At 38.4% G+C, this 21243-nt stretch overlaps 2 gene segments (V, D, J or C); both read left to right on the forward strand.

Moving 5' to 3' along the window:
- Positions 1-7446: 7446 nt before the first annotated feature.
- Positions 7447-8310, forward strand: LOC106971372 (T cell receptor alpha variable 9-2-like). The segment is given in 2 exon segments: positions 7447-7560; positions 7684-8310. Coding segments are annotated over 2 exon segments (432 nt in total).
- A 4504-nt stretch (positions 8311-12814) lies between these two features.
- Positions 12815-13711, forward strand: LOC113592410 (T cell receptor alpha variable 8-3-like). The segment is given in 2 exon segments: positions 12815-13047; positions 13156-13711. Coding segments are annotated over 2 exon segments (387 nt in total).
- Positions 13712-21243: the final 7532 nt, after the last annotated feature.

Here is a 21243-nt window from a genome sequence, read left to right on the forward strand (position 1 = left end):
TTATTTGCAGATTCTCTGGTACCATCTCTGGACTGGTAAGAGTCTGTCTCCAATAAAGAGGAGAATTTATTTCCTGCCTTTAGGCAGAAAAACGGCAGGGTTGAGGTGCTTTTCTGAGTTTACTGGTTCTTAATTGCCTTCATTTCAAAATAATTAAAACAATTTTTTAATATTTATTTTTGAGAGAGAGAGAGAGAGAGAGAGAGAGAGAGAGAGAGAGAGAGAGAGGGAGAGAGAGGAGAAGGGGCAGAGAGAGAGGGAGACACAGAATCAGAAACAGGCTCCAGGATGTGAGCTGTCAGCACAGAGCCCAACACGGGGCTCGAACTCATGAACTGTGAGATCATGACCTGAGCTGAAGTGGGACACTTAACCAACTGAGCCACCCAGGCACCTCAATTCAAAATAATTTTTATGTGATGGAGGCATATTTTGGGGTAACGTATCTGCTTTCCTGTAATCATGCCCCAGGCATTGTGTTCAATAAGGAAGGTTATGAAATCTCTCCATGTGTTTCCTCTTTTTATATATCATGCTGTTTAATACTATTTAATGACCTAGTCTAGGTTTGTTTGCTGTGAGTCAGTGGTACTTACGTTCACTTTCTGAAGTGTCTACCCTGTGGCGAACTTTGTGCCAGCACTCATTCCACCTTATTAACACCTCTGCACAAATGAGCTCAAATCCCATAGTGAACGTTTGAGTGAGCTCAAATCCCATAGTACCATAGAAGACTGCCTCCCACCAGTCTTCTCCACAAATGATCAGTGATTAGTGGGTCTTTGAGGGTCATGTGGAAGTGTCTCCAACAGAGAAACAAGCCTCTTTATTTGTACGTAAATAAGGCATCCTGTTTTCCTACTATGAATCACCATCATGTATCTTATGAAATTCTTCTTTTCATTGTTTCCACATGCTTTATTTAGTCCCATTGATCTATTGTCTCTTTCTATACCAACCTGAGAAGAGAGTTTTACAGAAACCTTTATTACTGGTGAGGGTCAATCACTCATCACTATTTCTGTTTTCCAAGTATTTGGGGGGGGTAATTTTTATAGTATCAATGTAACTTTTCAATATAAATGTCAAAAATTATGTCCTGTTTTACTTCTGCTCATTATCCCTCCATTAAAGAATCAAAGAAACAAAAACGAAAACAAGAAAGTTGGAATTGCACTTAACAACCACATTAACATTTAAAGTATCTGTTTCCTATTTTTTAATCCAAAAAATGCTATCTTTCTCAATTGATAAAGGACTTGTAATGTTTTTCATTCTATTTTGAAGTTTCTTACCTTTATCTTCAAATGAATTTCTCCCTCTAGATTCCTACATTTTCATCTGTGTATGATAATTATTTGAATTTTCTTCTTAATATTCATTTTTAGTTGGTGTTCCAAGTACAAAAAAGGCTATTTAAAAATCGCCATGGTATATAGCTAAGAGTTTCTAACTTTCAAAGTATTGATGTTTTGCAGCGTATTCTTATTGTCTAGACCATGAATTTGACTTTTATAGAGATAGCCGAACCTTAATCCAACATCTATAAGATAGCACAGTAAAAGCCATTCACTCTTGAATAGAGATGCATATATTCAAATTAAGAAAGTACAAGTGGAGGCAGTATATTAACAGAATAATTCAGGTTGATTTTTAATAAAAGTTGTTACTGATTCATATATATATAATATACATATATATATATATATTTATATACATGTATATATGTTTATATACATATATATATATATTTATCCAGAAAAGTCATGAGTGCCTACTCTGTACACATTTTCTGTCTAGAACACATTCCATTTAATGGCCTTATTACCATCTCTAGCATGGAAAAATTCAAATCTTAAAAGGTAGGCTTATCTAACCCTAGCAGCCTTATCCATAAAATGGTCAGTAATAGTGAGTACTAGGGGTATACTGTGATGGTGCCAAGTTTGAATTCTTTCTTTTCTCTGTTCTTGTCCTTTACCACACCTCAAAAGCATTTAAGGCCAAGTGGCTCATTTTGTGTGTCCTCAGGCCTGCTATGCTCAATGTTCTACAATCCAAACTCTTCATTCTTTCCTATTTCCTCCTTGGCATGTAACCCCATGTTCTCAGTGTCCTAACATTTGAATGGTAATGGTTGATTGATAGGTGATCTTGTACCATGCCTCCCTCTTATATTTGCATTTGGAAAACAGATGTATAGAGTAGAAATCTTAATAATAAGCGTGTGTTTAATTTTTATGAATTTTCAAAAGTTTATTATTTTTTGTGTTTTAGAGAGAGACAGAGAGAGAGAGAGCAAGCTTGCAAAAGCAGGTGAGAGTGGCAGAGGGAAAGAGAGACAGAATCTTAAGCAGACTCCATGCTCTCATGGAGCCCAATAGGAGGCTTGATCTCATGACCCTGGGATCATGACCTGAGCCAAAATCAGGTTGACCTGAGCTCAATGAACTGAGGCACCGAGGAACCCCAATAAGCATTTTTTAAATCAAAAAATATTTTCATTGTGATGCACCTAACATTCCATTTACCATGTGAATAATTTTTAAGTGTACAGTTCAGTGATATGAAGTACATTCACATTTTTATACAGCCATCAGCACCATCCATCTCCAGGACACTTTTCATCTTGCAGAACGGAAACTCTTTACTCATTAAATAATGACTCCCTATTTCTCCTTTCCTCTCAGCCCCTGGAAACATTCTAGTTCTTGTCTCTATGGATTGGACTACTCTACATACCTCATGTACATGGAGTCAGTCATACAGTATTTGACTTTTTGTGACTGGCTTATTTCATTTAGCATAATGGCCTCAGGGTTCATCTATGTCGTCCCATGTTGTCAGAATTTCTTTCTTTTGAAGGGTGAATAATATTCCATTGTATCTAATACCACATTTTGTTTACCCATTCATCTGCTGATAGGCACTTGAATTGCTTCCACTTGCTGGCTATTGTGAATAATGTTGCTATAAATGTGGGCATGTAAAAATTTCAGTAATTGCAGTATATTCCCAAATGCTTTCAATTTTGGTTGGTCTGTGCCAAAATGGAATTGGTGGATCATACGGTAATTTGATCTGTATTTTTTGAGGAACTGCTATAATGTTTTACCCAGAAGCTGCATTTTACATTCTCACCAACAGTAAACAAGGATTCCAGTTTTTCATATCTTTGCCATCACCTGTTATTTTTTTCTTTTAACTGTAGCCATCCTTACTACTGTAAGGTGGTATCTGATTGTGGTTTTGCATTCCCCTAATGAGTAGTGATGTTTAGCATCTTTTGATGTACTAATTGGTCATTTGTATATCTTAGGGTTTACCTTTGCTTAATTAGGTTGTTTGGTTTCTTGTTGTTGAGATTTAAGTGCTCCTTTCATATTTTGGATGTTAACCCCTTATCAGATATATGATTTGCAAATGCTTTCTTCAGTTTCACAGGTGGCCTGTTCATCCTGTTGATCGTATCCTTTGATGCACAGACATTTTAAATTTTGCTATAGTCCAATTGCATCTTCTGCTTTGGTGTAAAATCGTGAAATTATTGCAAAATCCCATGTCATAAAGATCTTCCTTCACGTTTTTTTCTAAGAGTCTTTGGTTTCAGTTTCACATTTAGGCCCTTTATTCATTTTGTGTTGATTTTTTGTATATGGTGTAAGGTTAGGGTCCCATTTATCTTTTTTGTGATGTGGATCTGAAATTTTCCCATCACCACTTGTTGAAAACACTGTCCTTTCACAATGACGTGGTCTTGGAACCCTTGTTGAAAGTCATCTGACCATGTATGCAAGGATTTATTTCTGCACTCCCTATTCTATTTCATTGGTCTATATGTCTGTCTTAATGACAACACAACACTGTTTGGATTACTGTAGTTTTGTATCAAATGTTGCAGTCAAGAAGTGTAGGAACTTATTCTTCTTTTTCAGCGTTATTCTTCTTTTTCTAGATTGTTTTGACTATATGGGGTCCCTTGAGACGCCTTAGGAATCTCTGGTGGATTTTTCTATTTCTGCAAAACGGACCTTTGGGATTTTGACAGGAATTGCATTAACTGTATAGATCATTTTCTGTAGTATTGACATATTAACAATATTAAGTCTTCCAATCCATGAACACAGATGTCTTCCCATTTCTTTGTGTCTTCTTTAATTACTCTTAGCAGTGTCTTATAATTTTCAGCATACATTCTTTAGTCCCTGTAGTTAATTTTACTCCCAAGCATTTTATTATTTTTGATGCTATTGTAAATGGAAATATTTTCTTTTTTTTAAATTATTATTAATGTTTATTTTTGAGAGAGGAAAAAGAGAGAGAGAGAGGGAGGGAGAGAGAGAACAAGTGAGGAAGTGGCAGAGAGAGAGGGACACAGAATCTGGAGCAGGCTGCAGGCTCTGAGCTGTTAGCACAGAGCCTGACATGGGGCTCAAACCCACAAACCATGAGATCATGACTTGAGCTGAAGTTGGACACTTAACTGACTGAGCCACCCAGGTGTCCCTTAAATGGAAATGTTTTCTTAATTTCCCTTTGGATGATTTATTGTTAGTGGATGGAAGTGCAATGGAGTTTTGTGTGTTGGTTTTGTATCCTGCAATTGTGCTGAATTCATTTATTAGTTCTAAGGGGAATGTTCTTTAGAGTGGAATTTCAGGTGCTGAAATTGAGTTGAGAATAAGGAATTTGTTCCATGCATTCATGTAGGCCCCAAATCTTCAAGCATGCATAGGAATATTAACCTCATAATGGAATCACTTTATATCTTTAATACATCAGTGCCTTACAAAATGTAGTTTAAAAGAAACATGAAAGTATAACATCTTTGTGAGAATAAACATTCTAATGTATGATGATGGTGTGCTGAATAAGATAAAGAATTTGTAATTGCATGATGAGTTTTTAATGCACTGTTTAGCTAGTAATTGAGAATACTCAGCTAGAAGAAAACAAGGTCTGTCCTATTTGTATATATTTTTATTTGAGGATAGTTGACACACATTATATTAGTTCCAGGCACACAACATAGTGATTTGACAAGTCTAAACATTTTGCTGTGTTCACAAGTGTAGCTAGCATCTGTTACCATACAAAACACTATTACAATATCATTGACTCTATTCCTTATGCTCTGCCTTTTATCATCGTGATTTATTCATTCCATAAGTGGAAGCCTGTATCTTCCACTCACATTCACACATTTTGCCCATTCCCCACCTCCTCCCCTCTAGCAGCCATCAGTTTGTTGTTTGCATTTGTGAGTCTCCAGCAGCTTTATTTTTAACAGCCCCCAAATGGGACTAACCGAAATGTACATTACTAGGTGAATAAATGAACAAATTCTTTTATATCTCTGTAATAGAATGCTACTTAGCAACAAAAAGGAACAAACTTTTGATACTTACAACCATGGAAGAATTTCAGAATAACTATGCTGAGGAGAAGGCAGACAAAAGAGTATATGTGATTCTGCTTATGCAAAATTATACATTATGTGAACTATTCATGACAGAAGTGTTGCCTGAAATGGGGGTGGGAGAGGGTTGAGAGACGGATTGCAAAGAGACATGAGGAAGCTTTTGAGGATGATGCATATGTTCATTACTTTGACTGTGGTGATGGCTTCACAAAGATATATATATTTATATGTTAAATCTTATAAAATTGCTCACTTTAAATTGGTGCAGTTTATTTTTATGTCAGTTACAAATCAATAAAGCCATTAAAAATCCAAATTTAAGAGATCTCTGTTCTCAATGTTGTACAAGTCTTCTGGTGTCACTCAAAATGCGAAACACTTTTCCTCTAGGTTCTCATTGGCTTAAACTGTTTTTTTTTTTTTTTTTTTTTTTTTTTGGATAGTGTAGATAATGACTTTCTGCATCCATGTGCTATCCTGCTTATTTTCAAACCAGTGTTATCTCAGTCTATCTGGCATTCTCCCTGCCATACCTGTATAGAAGTTGATAGCTGCTTGTCCCAAATTACTTCCTAGCATAGTTTTGAGGCTGGTTGTGACAATTTGACTTGGAAAGTGGAGAGGAAGGGAAGGGACATGTGAAACAAAACAATATCCACTCTTGAATTTCTTACTCCCCTCTGCATGTGGGAAACCACTACATTGTTGTCTCTGGACTCATGAAGCTCCTTGATGTGAATCCATGGACAGTGGCTTTCAACAGTGTGAGCTAAGCTTCTGTCTCTGTGTTTAGAGATACATGTGTACAGAGCTACAGAAGATGTGTCCCTCTCCAGAACTTTATCTTGATAATCCTGATCCCTTACCTTGTGGGGAGAAATTATTTCATTCAAGGTTGGCAAGAAAATGTAACAAATGGATGGCAGTCAGAAGCATCTTTGAGCCTAAAACTTGTTAATAGTATAGGTTTAGTATTTGTTGCCTATTTCACATTTAACAGCCACCTTATATTTACATCAACAAACAGAGAATGAGAATCTCCGATCATTCAATAGGGATTCAACAACTTCATTTATGACGTTTCTTCTGTCTAGAACTCATATATTCACTTTTTACTGGTTTGGAAAACCGGGAATATTTGACTATTAAAATATTTGTTTACAAAATAGGGTGACTTTTCTTCTGAAAGCTTTTGTTAAGAAGATAGTAATCCTTACAATTGGTATTATTTTAGGACCAAGAAATACTATATTTCAGATAAAGGCCACATGTTCATTATTTCTGTTTAAGAAATATTTAGTAAGTATTGGGGTGCCTGGGTGGCTCAGTCGGTTAAACATCCGACTTTGGTTCAGGTCAGGATCTCGCGGTCCGTGAGTTCGAGCCCCGCGTCGGGCTCTGTGCTGACAGCTCAGAACCCGGAGCCTGCTTCAGATTCTGTGTCTCCCTCTCTCTCTGTCCCTCCCCTGCTCACACTCTATCTCTGTCTCTGTCTCTCTCTCTCAAAAATAAATAAACATTAAAAAAATATTTAGTGAATATTAAAAAAGGACAGCCACTGTTCTAACATTGGGGTACAGTGTTGAAAAACACAGAACCACTTAGTAATGACTTGACTTCTTATTACTTTCTCTGTATTCAATCCCAGCCATTTTCTGGCAGTCAGTGGATTATAGGCTGGCCCACAGTGGATACGTGAAAACATAAAGTACAGAATTAAAATGTGTTAGAAGGTTGTTATCTTCAGCTACAGAAATAATGCTCTGGGATGCTCTGTTAAAGAACTTCCACATTAGGTAGTGACCTAAGAACATAATAGACCTAAGAGGTCAGGATTGCTGCTGTTCAGATTTCCAAGTGCCACCTGAAGACTGCCATGTGCCTCATAAAGTCAGGGACAAAGACATCTTGCTGACTCTGGGAGGACTCTGGCCACCATGCATCCCGTTTCAGTCCCCATCCAGCAGGGGGTGCAGCTTCCTAACACAAACACCTTTCCTGAGAAATGTGGGCTTCCACTGATCATTGCTCTGTCTCTCCAATGCTTCTTCTTGCTATGAATGAAGCACATTATCTAGATGACACTCTAGAGATGAACTCTTCTCCAGGCTTCGTGACTGTGGTACTCTTGTTGCTTGGTAAGTAAAATGCCTCTTAAAATTTGGATTCTTTCTTCTGTTCTGTCAGCAAAACATATAAGTATAAATTTATCCAGGATGTTTATGTCCAAGGTAACACAGGTCTCTTTTCTTTTTTCCCAGGACAAACCCACGGAGACTCAGTGACCCAGATGGAAGGCCCAGTGACCCTCTCCGAAAGGGAGTACCTGACTATAAACTGTACTTATTCAACAACAGGGACCCCCACTCTTTTCTGGTATGTCCAGTATCCCGGAGAAGGTCCACAGCTCCTCCTGAAAGCCTTTAGGGACACGGAGAAGGGAAGTCACAAAGGTTTTGAAGCCACCTACAACAGGAAATCCAAAACCTTCCACTTGGAGAAATCCTCAGTGCAAGTGTCAGATTTGGCTGTGTACTACTGTGCCCTGACAGACACAGTGACAGAGTCTGCAGGGGGAGCTGAGCGCAAACTCTGAGCAGAACAGGGGCCCAGATGCTGAGCGTCTCTGACTGATCCACTCTGGTTCCAGCACAGTGTATGGTGGTTTGTTCCTCAGTGTCTGCTTGATACAAAAGTCATACAAATGGCTAGAGCATAGAAACCAGAAGGTGCTGAGGTCCAGCGCCAGCAGGTCCAGGGGTTCCCAAAGGATGAACGGCATTGGCGAAATAACAAATGGACACAGACAACAGCAGTGCGTTAGACTGGCTGCTTTATTGTGGCAAACGTGTCATTATATTTGTTAGCAATTTCCTGGTAGCGTGCATCATCTATGTTTCTCGGCATTACCTAATTCTAAAAATGTTCCTTTGTGTAAGCACCCATTAAGGAACATTATGTTTATTTTCCTGTTATGTTCCCTCCTGCCCTTTTGGTTATAGATTAATTTCTTCATATTACTTTCATTATGTATCTACGTTTATTTATAGTCTGTAAAACGTTTGCTTTGCTATTTGCATGAAAGGTCATCTAGCGCTCAACACCTCAAGTGGAACGTTTACAGGGACATGACTTCTTTTTTATTTATTTTTTTAAAATCTTTTTTTAAATGTTTATTTATTTTTGAGACAGAGAGACAGAGCATGAATGGGGGAGGGTCAGAGAGAGGGAGACACAGAATCTGAAGCAGGCTCCAGGCTCTGAGCTGTCAGCACAGAGCCCAATGCGGGGCTCGAACTCACGGACCGTGAGATCATGACCTGAGCTGAAGTCAGACGCTTAACCGACTGAGCCACCAAGGTGCCCCCAAAATAAAATACTTAGAAAAAATAATGGTTGATTAAAAATACACATTTATCTCTTGATTTTCTCTAAAATTCTATTCAAGAGATGTAAAAACATCCTACAGAGCAGAAACCCACAAAACCAAACAGAAACAGAAAAGAAGCTATCAGCAGACCGTGATGCCAACAAATTTTAGAGAATGAGCAGTATAGGCAGAAATGCAAACTTGTGTGAGAGACTTGATAAAGAAGAAAATGAGGCCCAGTGCAGAAATACCTCTGTGTGTGCTGGACCCTCCGGGAAGGCCGAGGGAAAAGAAACCCCACATATTTTTGAATATTTTGAATAACTGAGGAAGAGGATGTTGCCTGTGTTGGTACATGCGTGTATGCCTGCAGGCACACACGTGTGTGTGTGTGTGTGTGTGTGTGTGTGTGTGTGTGTGTGTACTGATCGTATTGGCGCATAGGGAAGGAAAATAAGTGGACCGCGAGAGAAAATTCATAAGGAACAGAACAGCCACGCACTCCACGGCCCTTTATAGCAAGCAATGATCACTTTCTAAACTAGCAGAAAACTGGAAGTTGATTTTTGAGGAATTGAGAAGAGCACATAAAAAATTTCCTTCCAAATCTGTGTTATAAGCTTTCTGATTTTTGCTTATCAGTTATGCTTTCTTTTACTTAAAAATTTTTTTCCCTTCCTCCCTCTAACCCCACTGTAACCACTGATCTTTTTACTGTCCCCATAGTTCTGTCTTTTTCAGAATGTCATATAGTAGGTATCAAACAGCATGCAGCCTTTTCAGATTGGCTTCTTGCACCTAGAAATACGCATTTCACTTACCTCCCATCTTTTCATGGCTGATGGCTCATTTCTCTTTTTTTTTTCATATTTCTTTAATAATTTCAAACAATGATTTTTAGAATTAGAGTAAATCCATATACTCGTGTATCTATGTTGCTAAATTGGATTGAACTTGGTCTATGATATTTTTACCTATGAAAATAAGTATTTCCTTCAGTGATAATGATAATTTCAGAATGTTTTGTGTTATGGACTGGATGTGTTCTGCCAAAATTCATACGTTGAAGCTCTAGCCCCCGGTGTGATGGTATTAGGAGATGTGGACTTTGGGAGGTAATTAGATTTAGATAGGGTCATGAAAATGGGACTTCCATGATGGGATTAGTGTCCTTATAAAAAGAGGAATAGATATGAGAGCTTCTTCTCACCAACAACTGAAGGGGTCTATCTATAAGCCCTAAGGAAGGAGTTCACCAAGAACTAATCTGCCAGCAGTTTGATCTTGGACTTCCCAGCATTCAGAACCGTGAGTAACAAATATCTGTTGTTTAAGCAACACAGTCTATGGTGTTTTGTTACAGCAGTCCTAGATGACTAAGGCATTCTGATAAAACAAACTTTTTTCCCAAATATTTCTTAAATAGTTTAAATTACTGTAAAGATATTTTAATTCATATACCACTGGCTGAAAAATCCTTTATTCTGTGGGAATCTTAAGGCTGACCTTTATTTCCTTAGACTTCTGTTTTTAAAGTTATTTAGACATTAGGTGACAGCTCATTTCTTTTTAGCACTAAGTTTCCATTGTTTGGACATACCATAGTGTATTTACCCATTCTTCTACTGAAGGACACTGTGGTTAGTCAAGCGAGCCAGTCATATTATATAGATAGCGAAGTTGGGGTGGGCAGAAGAGGAACAGTGTGTAAAGTTCATCTCAGGTTTTCAATTCTGCCATTCCATATAAACTTCAGCAGACATCTAGAGTCTATAGCTCTATAAATCCATGATGAAGATAATTCTTTGAGCACAGGTACCAGGATAGGAATATTTCTGGGCATTATAACCATGGAAACTGAACAAAAAATATCCCATTATCTGCTTTCAATTTTTTGACTGTTATGATTAAAATTCCCTAGTCCAACTGATAAGAAAATTATTTCAATACCCCCACTATCCTACCTTTTCATATATCTTGGCTGAGAGTAGAGTGAACAAGAATGAAGAGAAGAGATAAAAATAAGGAACAAAAATATAGTGCGATATTTACTTTGATCGGCAACATGGGGCCTGGCCAGAATCAGCTGTGTGGGTGAGAGGGGGGCCAAAAATTGCACAGGAAAGGTACAGAGCTGGAAATTAAATCAGAGTGAACGTTTTGTAGACATCCTATTTTTTACCAACTAAATTCTGGTTGGAATCATTTTCTATTTTGTCTTTCTTTGTTTCTAGAACTTTCCTGATATCAAGAAACTGTATTTACTTCTGTAATACACTAGTTTTTCTTTATCAGTATTTTTATACAACTGAATTTTTACATTGTCTGCCAAACTATTAAATTTGGGGAATGGAGCCACTCTTCAAGGATGTGTAATTCATTGAGAAACTGACTCTTCCAGAAATATCATTCATCCTTCCTCAGTCACAAACCCACAAATGTCTTAGATAACATGTTTTAAGAAAAAAAAAAAAAAACCTTTTACAGTCATGTATTGGAAATATCCCCCCTACCTCCTGCACTGTTGGCAAGCACAATTTTGGAGAGATTACTGTGCACAAAGATTACTGTGTATGTGCTCCTTCAAATATGTATTTTTGTATTCTTTGGGGAAATACCTAAGTGTGCAATTGCTGGATCATAGGGTAGTTCTAATTTTAGTTTCTTGAGAAACCTCCATACTGTTCTCCAGAGTGGCTGCACCAGTTTGCATTCCCACCAGCAGTGCAAAAGAGTCCCCCCCACCTTTCTCCACATCCTCGCCAGCATCAGTTGTTTCTTGTGTTGTTAATTTTAGCCATTCGGACAGGTGTGAGGTGTATCTCATCATAGTTTTGGTTTATATTTTTCTGATGATGAGTAATGTTGAGCATCTTTTCATGTGTCTGTTAGCCATCTGGGTTTCTTCTTTGGAAAAGTGTCTGTTCATGTCTTCTGTCCATTTCTTAAGTGAGTTATTTGTTTTTCGAGTGTTGAACTTGATAAGTTCTTCATAGATTTGGATAGTAACCCTTTATCAGATGTATCGTTTGCAATATCTTCTCCAATTCCAGAGGCTGCCTTTTAGTTTTGTTGATTGTTTCCTTCACTGTGCAGGTTTTTATCTTGATGAAGTACCAATAGTTCATGTTTGCTTTTGTTTCCCTTGCCTTCGACGACATGTTAGTAAGAAGTTACTGTGGCTGAAGTCAAAGAGGTTGCTGCCTCCAGTCTCCTCTAGGATTTTGATGGTTTCCTGTCTCAAATTTAGGTCTTTCGTCCATTTTGAATTTATTTTTGGGTATGGTATAAGAAAGTGGTCCAGTTTCATTCTTCTGCATGTTGCCTTCCAGTTTTCCCAACACCATATGTTGAAGAGACTTTTTTTTCAATTGGATATTCGTTCCTGCTTTGTTGAAGATGAATTAACCATATAGTTGTGGGTCCATTTCTGGGTATTCTGTTGTGTTCCATTGATCTGCGTGTTTGTTTTTGTACCAATACCATACTATCTTGATGACAACAGCTTTGTAAGATAGCCTGAAATCCAGAATCGCAATGCTTCCAGTTTTATTTTTCTTTTTCAGGATTGCTTTGGCCATTCAGGGTCTTTCGTGGTTCCATGCAAATTTTAGTATTGTTTGGTGTAGCTCTGCAAAAAATGCTGGTGGTATTTTGATGGAGATTGAATTCATCTTAAACATTTTAAGTGTTGTGTTGTAACTTGAATTCTGAGTCTGATATATTTTTTAAAAACTGATTTCTCAGTGAAATTCATTAGTCTACTTTTATATGACACCTCATTTCTAACAGGCTCTGGGAAGAATACACCATCATAGGTTTGGGAAGAAAGAAATATATTGTGCAGAACTTTTCATACCTCAGAAAACAGAAGGAACACATAAATTAGTTCTTGGAGGGGCCTCCAGGGGATGATGCTGCACAAACTAGAGATCTTGTTGCTCAACATCATCTGCTCACGCCCCCCCCCCCCCCCCCCCCCCCCCGCAGCTGGCTGAGCTCTTTGCAGACAGAGACAGGGACAAGAATCATCCGTCAGAAAGCTCCAGGCTCATCTCGGCAGCTTTTGCATTTTTATCTCAGCAAGGAACCTGTCCAAATTTACTTTCTCCACCCTTCTTATGTCTGAGGGCTTGGCTTCCTCAGCCAGTTTCTTGTCTGCTCAGGGAGAGATTTTCCTGAGAAGAGCCACTGCCTTTCTACTGCTCGGCCATGTTCCTGTTGCTTATCTCAACACTGGGGATATTTGCCCTGCGTGAGTAAAATTTCATATTAGTCTATAGTTCTACAGATTCAACTGGAAATACTGACTTTTCATTGTGAAGTGTGCACTGCTTTCACGGACACAACACTGATTTTGCAGGAGACACCGGAGCCCAGTCAGTGACACAGCCTGATGTCCATGTCACTGTCTCTGAAGGAGCCCCTCTGGAGCTGAGGTGCAACTATTCCTATAGTGGAACTCCTTATCTCTTCTGGTACATGCAGCACCCCAACCAAGGACTCCAGTTTCTACTGAAGTACTTTTCAGGGGACACCCTGGTTAAAGGCATCAAAGGTTTTGAGGCTGAATTTAAGAACCATGAAACCACCTTCCACCTGAGGAAATCTCGAGCCCTTGGCAGCGATGCGGCCAAGTACTTCTGTGCTGTGCGTGAAACAGTGTCTGGGACTGCAGGGGGAGCTGAACACAAACCACCATGGTAGGGGAGTTTTTGGAGACTGACGGTCTCTTCCTGTGGTATTATCAGAGATCTCTTGCTGTATGATGCCAAATGAGGCAAATAGAGCTGAGCAGACTCAGATATTTCTATATAATTCTATAACTCCATGTGTGATAAACTTAATTTAGCAGGTTTTTGGTCTTTGTAGAAACTACATGATAATAAATAGTATTACAGAATGATGGAGAAGATAGTGTTCTGATCATATAATACCAGGATGCTTAAAGACTGGCCTTGAGGTTGACCGCCTACAAGGTTAACTATATGAGTTTTCATTTATCATTTCTTCTGTCAGCCAACCCAGAAAACAAAACATGAACTCCTCATGTTCTTTCCCTGAAAAGTTTGCCTGCTTGTTTCTTTCATCATTCACAGATGATCTTCTTGGAATTTTTTTCCCCCTAGATCTTACTGTGTTGGTCAGAATGTGTCAGAATATTATCTTTGAGTGTCAATTCCTTTATTTAAGAGGGACTCTGAAAATTTTTAATGTATTTATTTACTTACTTACTTAATTTTAGGGGGTGGGGCATGAACAGGAGAGGGGCAGAGAGATGGAGAGACAGAATGCTAAGCAGGCTCCATATTATCAGTGCAGAGCCCATTGCGGGGCTGGAACTCACAAAGCGTGAGATCATGACCTGACTTGAAATCAAGAGTTGGACATTCAACCAACTGAGCCACCCAGGCACCCCTTCTTTTAGTAATTTAAATTCTACAAATCTTCACCAGAAATTTGTGGATATAATCTCTTTTGCTGCTTCCAGCTATGGACATTTTTTTTTCTTCTTGCTTTTTCTCCTGTTCTTGTTTGATTTCATAGTTGGAATATTAGAGTTTGAATCTTATATGTTAACAACATTATAATTAATGATGTAGTAATTTTAACAATGCCAAACTCTGCTAGAAATATTGATAAGAATTGCATTGAATACTAGGTGTCACTGGACCCAGTATAAACTTATAACCCAGTATAAAATTGTTTTGTGTTAGGATGGAAAGAACTGCGTAAGAAGTTTTATGGCCCTTGTGTTCTTGAAGTCTTAGAGATAACAAATACTCTGCAGAAAGGGGAGAAAGATAAAGAGGAAGCTTTTTAGCTGCTTCTTGGTTTATTCTATAATGTGTGAAAAGTGCCCAGCAACCCTCAAAATATAGAGAGACTAAGTAGATCATCACTAACGATACATCAGAAGATCAACGGTAATTTTTAGGATGTGGTGATATGGTTATGTGTAATAAATGTGTTTGAGTGATTGCTGGAAGGGTACAAGGAAAGTAAACGCTGGTGTTGGAGACATAAAATCTGGAATAAGGAACTTGTATTCCTTTAATGTCCTTCTCCTTCCCTCCTTCCCTTTTTATTTTTGGACCATAATCTCTCTACCTCTATTTTCAGGTGACACTATCATCAGCTCAAGTACATTGCCCAAAGGGACTGTGGTGGGCGCTTTTTTCAGATTAGTAGGAGAAGGAGAATTACTAATGTTTTTGATTCCGAACTCAAAGTGAGTTTGAAGAAAAATAGGATTTATATCAAGGACCCTGAGCAGTTGGGAGATCATACCCCCACCTTCCCAACCCTAACTCTACCTGAAAAATCAAAGTACCCTGTCCTTCTCTCTCCCTTTCTGCTTTTATTATTAGTTATTTATTTATATGATTATGTATTTTTTTATGTTTATTAATTTTTGAGAGAAAGAGACAGAGCATGAGTGGGGGCAGGGCAGAAAGGGAGGGAGACACAGAATTCGAAGCAGGCTCCAGGCTCTGAGCTGTCAGCACAGAGCCCGATGTGGAGCTTGAACTCATGAGCCGAAGTTGGATGCTTAACCGACTGAGCCACCCAGGCGCCCCAGGTTACATATGATTTTTATGAGGAAATTTCTACAATAAAGAATTATATTAAGAATAATGTGGGAATCCTGAGTTATTTTATCAAACTAATAATTCTGACTTTTCATGTAATTAGCCAGTCTTACCCCATACCTCAACACTCAGAAGTGGCTGGCCTAATTGAAAGACATAATATCTTACTGAAGACTGAGTTACAATGCCAGTTGGGAGATACACCCTGACTGATGAGACTTTGTTAGTAGAAATTAACATGTGCTTCAAATCAGAGAAATTTATGTTACTTTATGCATTACTGTCTTTCACATAGACAGAATCCATGGGCCCTGGAATCACAACATAGATGTGGAAGTGGCTTCTCTTACTATTACAGCTAATAACCCACTATCAGACTTTGAGATTTCCATACTGGCAACTTTATGTTATGTGGATTTGGAGATCTTAGTCTTTAGGGAAGAATTCTTCTGCCAGGAGACAAAAAAAAAAGAAATCTCTCTACTCAATGGATGATAAGTATAACTCCTGGATATTTTGAGCTTCTCAGTCATTGAACCATAAAGAAAAATATCTATTGGCTGGAGTGGTTGATCTTGATTAACAAGAAGATATTGGGTTGCTTCTACACAATGGAAGCAAGACTACTATGTTTGGAGCCTGTTAGTATTTTCATGCTCAGTGGTGAAGCTTAATGGAAAACTATAGTTACCCAACAAAACTGGTTGAGGGCAAGGGAAATATAAAGTAGAGATTGATTAAGGAAGCAATAGATGTCAGTCATAGCCTTGTGACCAATTACAGAAACAAAGTTGTAGTACTTTTAAATTTATTTTTTTAATGTTTATTTATTTTTGAGACAGAGAGAGACAGAGCATGAACGGGGGAGGGGCAGAGAGAGAGGGAGACACAGAATTGGAAACAGGCTCCAGGCACAGAGCCCGACGCAGGGCTCAAACTCACAGACCCTGAGATCATGACCTGAGCCGAAGTTGGAAGCTCAACCGACTGAGCCACCCAGGCGCCCCAAAGTTGTAGTACTTTTAAAAAGTGAAGTATAATGAACATATAATGTTATATTAGTTTCATATATACAACATATGGATTCAACAATTCTATACATCATTCAAAGCTCACCATGTGAAGTATAGGCAAAGTCATAGTACTTTTGCATATTTTGTATTTTCTTGTTATATATGTATGCTTACTTGTATGTGCTAAATCTTTCCTGCTACTATCTTTCCCATTTTCATTTTATATACAACCTTTTGGAAATTAACTTTACACTTTAGCTTATAGGTAATAGAATTTTTTAGAGGGGCTCTGAATCTGAAGAGTTATTAATATCATCAGTGATGGCACAATTGTATCCAGGCATCTCCTCATTTTGGGGAAAGGGTGAGAAGTTTTTTTTCACTTGCCAAGAAGGATAGCAGTATCCTGAAGGAGGTAAAAATATTGAATTGTTTTGTTGTTACATGTGTTTCAAATATGTGTAGAAGTTTACATATAGAAGCTGAGTAATCAAAGGGGTGGGAGAGATTTATTAACTCTCAGCTCCAAATTCATCTTTTGCTTGTTCTTAAAAATAGATTTGGTCCCTTCAAATATTTTCTTTGCCAGTTGGCGCAACTTTAAAATTTTCAGTAGCAAGTGCAGGAAGAGAGGGATTTGTCTCCTTGTCTGTGTTCCCTCTGGCAAGCTCCTGCAGCCTGGGGGCATCTCCAGTGACCAGCTCATGCCAGCACCTGCACCAGCTTCCTGCAGGGCAGTGTTCAGCAGCACCCAGGGGGACAGCAGCTTCCCTTAGCACCCCCATTTTTAGGTGGGTGTGTAGAAGAATGCCTCCCATAAGACATGTCCTTGTGAACATATTTTCCCAGCATCCCAAAGGACGGTTTTCTGGCAAGTTCTCAAGGGTGGATTTCCAGCAAGGTCCACTGTTACCGCACCATAGTGACTTCTCTGCCATCCAGTGAGCCACAAGTGTGTCTTCTCCAAGGTCTGAGTCTCAGCCCTGGAGTGGATGGGCACCTCTTCCTGCATATTGTATCCCTGAGCAGTGGCTACACTTTACAACCCCTATTCCTGTAGGATTCCTCTTTCCTTCCAACTAGCCATTCCCTTTTTACTCCAATATTCCGTTGTAGTTAATAATTCTTTTAGGTTTCCTAGTCAATTTATTGTGCAGTTTCTCTCTCCTGAATGGACCACTTTTGTTCATTCACCAGGACACTCAAGCAGCTGGAGAGCATCCCCCATTTTCTCTTCCCCAACTCTGCCTGAGACGTCAAAGCAGATTCTACTTCTTTACTGTTTTATATGATTATTATATAAATATGATAAACTTCCCATGATAAAGGATTATATAAAGGGGATTTTGGAAATATTATATGAATCACTATTGAGTTATCAGTGAATTTAATTTCAATTTTTCCCATTTTGTCTATATTTGACCAGAAATTCATTATAGCACAGAGGCAAATTCTAATCAACTTTGGCAATATTTTATTTTAACTAAAACAAATGATCATTCATTGACTAATGAGAATGTGTCTGGATATGGTAATTCCTAGTCATATTCTTGCATTAACTCCCTTATCCATCCTTATTTCTGATTTTTTCTGTCTTTTAAATAGGATGGAAAGGCAAAGAGAATATTAAAACAATCTGAAGAAACAATATTCCGTTCACCTGAGCAAGATTTTATGTGTCCCCTTCCAGTCATCCTCTTCCTGACGACAATGACTGCTCTTATTGCTATCACTGAAGATTGATTTTAACTGTTCTAGAACTTTAAATCCAGGAAATCATATGGTAGGGACTCTTTTGTACCTTGTTTCTTCCATTAAACAAGATTCACCCATGCTTTGTATCAGTCGCTCATTACTTCCTATTCCTAAGTATCCTACTATCTGAATATATCACACTTTGTTTATTCACATCTGTATCCACCACTGGCTGGACACTAGATCTGTTAAGGGTGAAATCTTTAATTCCATTCATAAAGTTTGAAAGTACAGACTACCTTCGATTTTTATATTCTGTTGGTGCAAGAGTAGAGTGTGTCTCTAAAACATTTTAGCCAAGACATGTATCTTAGATACCTTTATTTAAAGACTCATGTTGGGGTGCCTGGCTGGCTCAGTGGGTGGAGCATGTGACTCGATCTCAGGGTTGTAAGTTCAAGCCCCATGTTGGGTGTAGAGATTACTTAGACAAAAAGACCCAGGCATAACATTAATTTTGCTACTTAATATACCCCTAATTTGCCAATGAAAACCTAGCATATGGTATGCTCTCTTATTTAGTAAAGTTTCACATGTTGCTCAAGATGTGGATATCTGAATTTTAGTTTCCTGTGCCATGGCTTTCCATTACAATGTAAGCCGATCCCCCCTCTGCAATTTGTTTTCCTGATGAGGGTCATTGCCTCTCCTTAGAGTTGAAACTTAATTCAAGTGGCACAAATATATGATACCTTACTGTCTGTGTTAAAAAGTTTTAAGGTAAATGGCACATCCTAACACTTTGATATATAGTTGACCCTTGAACCGCGTGGGGAAGAAGGAAATGTGTGGCCACCAACCCCCTGCACAGCATCCCTGACTTTCCCTCTGCCTGGAGTCATTTTCACCTACTAGCTTCATGATACATTCATTCACTTTTTCATAATTTCAGCTCCTAGAGAAACATGTGCACATATGAATATAGAAGAATGCTCAGAAGGGTTTATTGTTGTTGTGTATTTCATAGATTAAAAAAAAATCAACCTCTTAATACTTCTTCAATAGAGGAAGGGATGTATAAATGGTGGTATATTCCTAACATGGAAATAATGCAACAGAAGGATATATGTGTGTTAATATAATAAGACCCCTAAGATTTATTACTGAGTTTAGTTTCTTTCTTCCCTTTTAAAGAGAGAGCAAGCTGGGAGAAGGGCAGATGGTGAGAAGAGAGAGAGAGAGAGAGAGAGAGAGAGTCTTAAGCAGATTCCAAGCTCAGCATGGAGCCCAAAATGGGGCTCGACCCCATGAGCCGAAATCAAAACTTGGGTGCTCAACTGACTGAGCCACCCAGACACCCCTATTATTGAGTTTATAAAGCAAGTTACAGAAAGGTAGGCACAGTATGTGTCATTTTATATTAAAAACCTGTAAATAAAACTATATTATATATTTTCTATGGATTCTTATATTTGGGACATGTGTAAAACACCTGGAATCATCAACTCCAAATTAGTGAATAATGAAAAGGTAAAAATTGAGAGTTGTAGTCATAGGGGATTTTAGTCTTTATGTAATGTTTCATTCCTGTAGTAATTCATGCATTCATGAATTCCTCTTAAAATTAACAAGTAATAAGCTATCATAAAGGTTTATGTTTTCCTCTATGCTTCTCATCAAAAAGGCAGAAAAAAGAGAACAATAATTTTCTCCATAAACTTTGTCCAATCACCCCACAAGCAAGTGTTTCTCCCTCCTCTGTGATAATAAATCTTTTATTTCATTCTCCTCTTAGGGTCCTACTCTTTGACTCTACTCTATTTATGTGTAATGGCCTTCCTGGTAGACTGTAACCTACTGTCTCATCTCTTTTACATATTCTTAACACCTGGTAAATTGCCTCATTTATGGTAAAACTTCAGCAAATGTTTATGCATTTATTCTGCACTAGGTAGAACAACTCAAATAGCACAAGATGAGAATTGCCCAATTGTCTTACGTTATTGTCTTCCATGAAATTCCATTTTATTTTATTTCATTATTTTTAAATATTTTTAATGTTCATTTATTTTTGAGAGAGAAACAGAGAGAGCAGAGAAGAGGCAGAGAGTGAAGGAGACACAGAATCTGAAGCAGGCTCCAGGCTCTGAGCTGTCAGCACAGAGCCTGATATGGGGCTCGAACCCACTGACTGTGAGATCATGACCTGAGCTGAACTCGGCTGCTTAACCCACTGAGCCACCCAGATGCCCCATGAAATTCCATTTTAAAAGTAGGATTTGGGGGCACCGGGGTGGCTCAGTCGGTTAAGCAGCCGACTTTGGCTCAGGTCGTAATCTCACAGTTGGTGAGTTCAAACCTGGTTTGGGACTCTGTGGCTAACAGCTCAGAACCTGGAGCCTGCTTCAGATTCTGTCTTCCTCTCTCTCTACCCCCTCCCAGCTCATGCTCTCTCTCTCAAAAATAAATAAACATTAAAAAAATTTTTTTTAAAAGTAGGATTGGTTTACTTTTAATCCCCATTCAGTCTAAGCAGTTACTTTGTTTCCTGGTCATCTGCTTCATGAGGAAGCATGGAAGAATGGAGCTGGGGTCTGTGCCTGCTGAGTTGCTTGGTCTGAAGTGGTCTTTGTGAACTGTTTTGGTCCACTAGGGGGCACTCTAGGCTTTAAAAGAAACAGATTTTTTTTGTTTGTTTGTTTTCCCAATAGTAAGAGAGTTGAACAATTATAAAGAACAGAAAACATGTAAGCCAATGAAATTATAGATAGCAAAGGTGGGGGAAAACGGGCAAACATACTTGTGTAAGGTTCATCTCAGATTTTCAGAGTTGCCATTCCATATAAACTGCAAAAAGTTGCAGGCTATTTCTGTGTCAGCCTAGGTGAGAACGATTGTCCGAGCACGGTATGTAAATAAAAACATTTCTGGGTACTCATGAGGTAGCTTAACAGAAAACATCCCCTGACGTGTTTTCAATTTTTAAATTGTTATGAATAAAATCCCCAGAACCACGGACCTAGAAATTATTTCAATACCGCAGATATCCTACCTTCTTATATATCCTGGGTGAGAATGGAGGAACAAGAATGAAGAGAAGAAGAAAAAAGAACAAAAAAAAATAAAGAACAAAAATAGAAGGAAAGGGGG

Source organism: Acinonyx jubatus, chromosome B3 (assembly GCF_027475565.1).
Source record: "Acinonyx jubatus isolate Ajub_Pintada_27869175 chromosome B3, VMU_Ajub_asm_v1.0, whole genome shotgun sequence".
Taxonomy (NCBI): domain Eukaryota; kingdom Metazoa; phylum Chordata; class Mammalia; order Carnivora; family Felidae; genus Acinonyx; species Acinonyx jubatus.